Source organism: Sinohyriopsis cumingii, chromosome 9 (genome assembly GCF_028554795.1).
Source record: "Sinohyriopsis cumingii isolate HCF-2022 chromosome 9, ASM2855479v2, whole genome shotgun sequence".
NCBI lineage: Eukaryota > Metazoa > Mollusca > Bivalvia > Unionida > Unionidae > Sinohyriopsis > Sinohyriopsis cumingii.
In genome coordinates this window covers 108,645,200-108,651,199 of record NC_142969.1, presented here as the reverse complement: position 1 = coordinate 108,651,199, position 6,000 = coordinate 108,645,200, and the positions used below count along the sequence as shown (strand labels likewise).

Below are 6,000 nucleotides of genomic sequence, written 5' to 3'. Positions count from 1 at the left end.
AAAGCTACACATGATTGTGAGCTAGTCATCTGTATAAACACTGACAAGTGAGCTACACATGATTGTGAGCTAGTCATCTATATAAACAGTGAGCTACACCTATGATTGTGAGCTAGTCATCTATATAAACAGTGAGCTACACCTATGACTGTGAGCTAGTCATCTATATAAACAGTGAGCTACACATGATTGAGAGTTAGTCATCTATATAAAGACAGTGAGCTACACATGATTGTGAGCTACAGTCATCTGTATACATACTAACAAGTGAGCTACACATATGATTGTGAGCTAGTCATCTGTATACACACTGACAAGTGAGCTACACATATGATTGTGAGCTAGTCATCTATATAAACACAGATACACATGATTGTGAGCTACAGTCATCTGTATACACACTGACAAGTGAGCTACACTTGTGATTGTGAGCTACAGTCATCTGTATAAACACTGACAAGTGAGCTACACATGATTGTGAGCTAGTCATCTATATAAACAGTGAGCTACACCTATGACTGTGAGCTAGTCATCTATATAAACAGTGAGCTACACATGATTGAGAGTTAGTCATCTATATAAAGACAGTGAGCTACACATGATTGTGAGCTACAGTCATCTGTATACATACTAACAAGTGAGCTACACTTGTGATTGTGAGCTACAGTCATCTGTATACACACTGACAAGTGAGCTACACATATGATTGTGAGCTAGTCATCTATATAAACAGTGAGCTACACATATGATTGAGAGTTAGTCATCTATATAAAGACAGTGAGCTACACATGATTGTGAGCTACAGTCATCTGTATACACACTGACAAGTGAGCTACACATATGATTGTGAGCTAGTCATCTATATAACCACAGTGAGCTACAAACATGATTGTTAGCTAGTCATCTATATAAACACAGTGAGCTACACGATTGTGAGTTAGTCATCTATATAAACACAGATACACATGACTATGAGCTACAGTCATCTGTATACACACTGACAAGTGAGCTACACTTGCGATTGTAAGCTACAGTCATCTGTATACACACTGACAAGTGAGCTACACATATGATTGTGAGCTAGTCATTTATATAAACAGTGAGCTACACATAGGATTGTATGCTAGTCCTCTGTATACACAATGACAAGTGAGTGACACATGACTATGAGCTACAGTCATCTGTATATACACTTACAAGTGAGCTACACATGACTGTGAGCTATAGTCATCTGTATACACACTGACAAGTGAGCTACACAACCATTCCTAAACATAGTTAGCTCCACTTGCATGTGTATGCACAGTAAGTTGCACAACGATTAGTACACGTATTCATAGTGAGCTATACAGGCATCTCTCCTCACAGATAACATTTTCACATCAGATAAAAAAACATTGATTTCAAACAAAACCCGCTACACTGTCAAATAAAAAAAAGACTACAGTGACTATACAACTACTTTTCCCAGCATGCAACTGCTTTGACCATCTTCCTTTTACTTCACTTTCAAATTTGACATATTTACACCTTCGAGTTATGCTGACAGCATGTCTGGGGCAAAAGCAAGAGAACAAATGTTTACACATCAATTCACATACTGTTATTTTATCTAAACAATGCCTTTTTCCTCAAATAAAAGTTTAACCTGCATGCAGCAAGCAGTCACAGCTGATACCGTCCACTGACAGCTTAAAGCAGAGAGAAACTATTATTAGGAAACTCCAGGCTCCTGACTGTGGAAAGCAGGTCACCGTTTGATTGATACATGACTTTTATACGGGAAATTGCTAATTGGGAAATTAAACTGGTTATTATGACCATTCAGACATGATTTATTATACAATGATAGTGAGCTGCACAAATATTTGCATATAGATTGATAGTGAGCAGCACAAGTATCTAAATATAAACTGATAGTGAGCAGCACAAGTATCTAAATATAGACTGAGTGTGAGCAGCACAAGTATCCATATATAGACTGATAGTGAGCAGCACAAGTATCTATATATAGACTGATAGTGAGCTGTACAAGTATCTATATCTATATATAGACTGATAGTGAGCTGCACAAGTATCTATATATAGACTGATAGTGAGCTGCACAAGTATCTATATCTATATATAGACCGATAGTGAGCTGCACAAGTATCTATATATAGACTGATAGTGAACAGCACAAGTATCTATATATAGACTGATAGTGAGCAGCACAAGTATCTATATATAGACTGATAGTGAGCTGTACAAGTATCTATATCTATATATAGACTGATAGTGAGCTGCACAAGTATCTATATCTATATATAGACCGATAGTGAGCTGCACAAGTATCTATATATAGACTGATAGTGAACAGCACAAGTATCTATATATAGACTGATAGTGAGCAACATAAGTATCTATATATAGACTGATAGTGAGCTGCACAAGTATCTATATATAGACTGAGAATGAGGTAAACAAATATCTATATATAGACTGATACTGAACAGCACAAGTATCTATATATAGACTGATAGTCAGCTGCTCAAGTATCTATATATAGAATGATAGTGAGCTGCACAAGTATCTATATATAGACAGAGAGTGAGCTACACAAATATCTATATATAGAATGATTATGAGCAGCACAAGTATCTATATATAGACTGATAGTGAGCAGCACAAGTATCTATATACAGACTGAGAGTGAGCTACACAAGTATCTATATATAGAATGATTGTGAGCAGCACAAATATCTATATATAGACTGAGAATGAGCTTCATACACTGACCATGGAAAGTAAGCATCAGGTTAGAGTAACAACATAACAGGCAATGGAATACAAGACAACATGACAGGCAATGGAATACAAGACAGCATAACAGGCAATGAAATACAAGACAGCATAACAGGCAATGGAATACAAGACAGCATCACAAATTTGACTAGAAATGAAACCAAGTTTACAATATTTAGAAATTATCAAAAATCTTGCACAGAAATGTGGGGCATAAGAATGATAACATTACCAAATAAGATTTGAAGTATAAAATACTACCATCACTAGGAACACTTGAAAACTATACATTACTACCATCACTAAGAAAACTTGAAAACTACATTACTACCATCACTAGGAACACTTGAAAACTGTACATTACTACCATCACTAGGAACACTTGAAAACTGTACATTACCCATAATTATGCAGTTGAGGTGATAACAACATATGGAAAAACAAAAAACAACAAAAAAGAGAAATGTCAAAATAACAATCTGTACATCTTCCTTCCTATCAATCATGAAGGAATACAAAAACAATAATAGCCATGGTGATGGAATACAAACATAATAATATATGTATCCATTGTGATAGAATACAAAAATAATAATAATATACATGTACGTACAAAAGACCTTGTAAGGACACAATTATATGTACAAAATCTATATGCCTCATGTCAAAGGAATAGAAGTCTCATGTCACAGGTAACACATACATGTACATGTAACAAGCAAGGGGACACAACATAATTATTTACCCAGGTGGGGAAACTCTTCAGGAAATAAAGCCAGGCTTCGGCAGTTTGGACAAGTTCTCTCTCTGCCCAAAACCCACTGTTTGATGCACTGTAACACAAAAAGATGTATCTGTAGGGGTTTGTTTTGTCACCTGTTCCTACTGAATATGTAAAAAATATGTGACACCAATATGTCACTGTAAGAATAGTAATATATTTGGTGGGATGAGAATGCTGAGTTTGGAACGCATCATACAACATTCTGTTTTGCTATGTTCATTAATTAATAATGAAATGCAGCAACCATTTTTTTCAAATAGACACAAATTCAGTCAAACAGATGTGGGTGATACTGGATTTTGTCAAAAAGACACAAATTCTGTCAAACAGGTGTGGGATACACTGCATTTTGTCAAACAGACACAGATTCTGTCAAACAGATATGGGTGACACTGGGTTTTGTCAAACAGACAAGATTCTGTCAAACAGGTGTGGGTTACACTGCATTTTGTCAAACAGACACAGATTCTGTCAAACATATGGGTGACACTGGATTTTGTCAAATAGACACAGATTCTGTCAAACAGGTGTGGGTTACACTGGATTTTGTCAAACAGATACAGGTGTGGGTTACAGTAGATTTTGTCAAATAGTTATTAAATTAACCAAAATCATTATTTATTAGTGTCATCCCATGGCACTCTAAAATGTATCACTTAGAAAAAGCTGATTTGTTTTAAAAGGATATAATACTCATAATGTTAAGACACTAAAAGCATTAAAATAACAGGTGCCTCTTTCAACCTCTTGATCACTTCTCAAAATACATGTATGTCCTTCAACCTCCTTATAACTTCTCAGTAGGTAACATGCTTAAACCTCTTGATCACATCTCAGTAGGAGATATGTACTTCAGCCTCATGACCACTTATCTATAGGGGTATGTACTTCAACCTCTTGACTACTTATCTATTGGGGATAAGTGCTTCAACCTCTTGACTACTTTTCTATAGGGGATGTGATTCAACCTCTTGATCACTTCTCATTATGGTGTATGTACTAAATTCTCTTGACCACTTGTCTATAGGGGTATGTACTTCAACATCTTGACGACTTATCTATAGGGGTATGTACTTCAACATCTTGACGACTTATCTATAGGGGTATGTACTTCAACATCTTGACCACTTATCTATAGGGGTATGTACTTCAACGTCTTGACCACTTATCTATAGGGGTATGTACTTCAACATCTTGACGACTTATCTATAGGGGTATGTACTTCAACATCTTGACCACTTGTCTATAGGGGTATGTACTTCAACATCTTGACCACTTGTCTATAGGGGTATGTACTTCAACATCTTGACCACTTGTCTATAGGGGTATGTACTTCAACATCTTGACCACTTATCTATAGGGGTATGTACTTCAACATCTTGACCACTTGTCTATAGGGGTATGTACTTCAACATCTTGACCACTTGTCTATAGGGGTATGTACTTCAACATCTTGACCACTTGTCTATAGGGGTATGTACTTCAACATCTTGACCACTTGTCTATAGGGGTATGTACTTCAACATCTTGACCACTTGTCTATAGGGGTATGTACTTCAACATCTTGACCACTTGTCTATAGGGGTATGTACTTCAACATCTTGACCACTTGTCTATAGGGGTATGTACTTCAACCTCTTGACCACTTATCTATAGGGGTATGTACTTCAACCTCTTGACCACTTGTCTATAGGGGTATGTACTTCAACCTCTTGACCACTTATCTATAGGGGTATGTACTTCAACATCTTGACCACTTATCTATAGGGGTATGTACTTCAACATCTTGACCACTTGTCTATAGGGGTATGTACTTCAACCTCTTGACCACTTCAATAGGTGTATGTGCTTCAACCTTTTGATCTTCTCAGTTGGTATATGCACTTCAGCCTCAACTCTTCTCAACAGTAGGTGTGTGCTGGAACCTCTTGATCACTTTTCAAGGTTATGGCCAAGATCTCTTCAAGTTAAATTTTGCGATTTGCCCAATGAATCTTTCATAATGCTAAATACTGCTAACCTCATTTCATCTTTTATTTTGGAAAAATAATAATTCTTAGGTTTCCAATCAATAAAATAAATTGGGTGAAAATACTCCAATTATAAATATGCAATACAGAGAAGACATCTGGTTGAACATTTTTCCCAAATTTTTTTTATGAAAAGCATCATATAAAATGCTTTTGCTTTGGATAGGTTCACATGTAACTGGCTTTGCATGTGTAAAGCAGTGTTGCAATTGACAGACGGTATATTTCTTCATAATACAGATGATTTTTGTTGCCTTAAACATCATAATTGTGGTTAAACCATAAACCTGCAATTAGAATGAAACTATAATGCTGATGCCGAGAACTGCCTGAAGTGGTGATTAAAACCCAAGTATAATGCTGACACCAAGGACTGCCTGTTGTGCTGACTAAAATCCATGT

At 36.1% G+C, this 6,000-nt stretch overlaps 1 protein-coding gene across 2 annotated transcripts in view; it reads right to left on the bottom strand.

The window, feature by feature from the left end:
- Positions 1 to 2,399: 2,399 nt before the first annotated feature.
- LOC149792448 (uncharacterized) overlaps positions 2,400 to 6,000 on the bottom strand; it is a 124,534-nt gene continuing 120,933 nt past the window's right edge. For both annotated transcript variants that reach the window (XM_089971028.1, XM_089971029.1), the window contains one exon: positions 2,400 to 3,617. In XM_089971028.1, the coding sequence (XP_089827154.1) occupies positions 3,522 to 3,617 (96 nt within the window). In that variant the 3' untranslated portion in view covers positions 2,400 to 3,521. The remainder of the gene's footprint in view (positions 3,618 to 6,000) is intronic.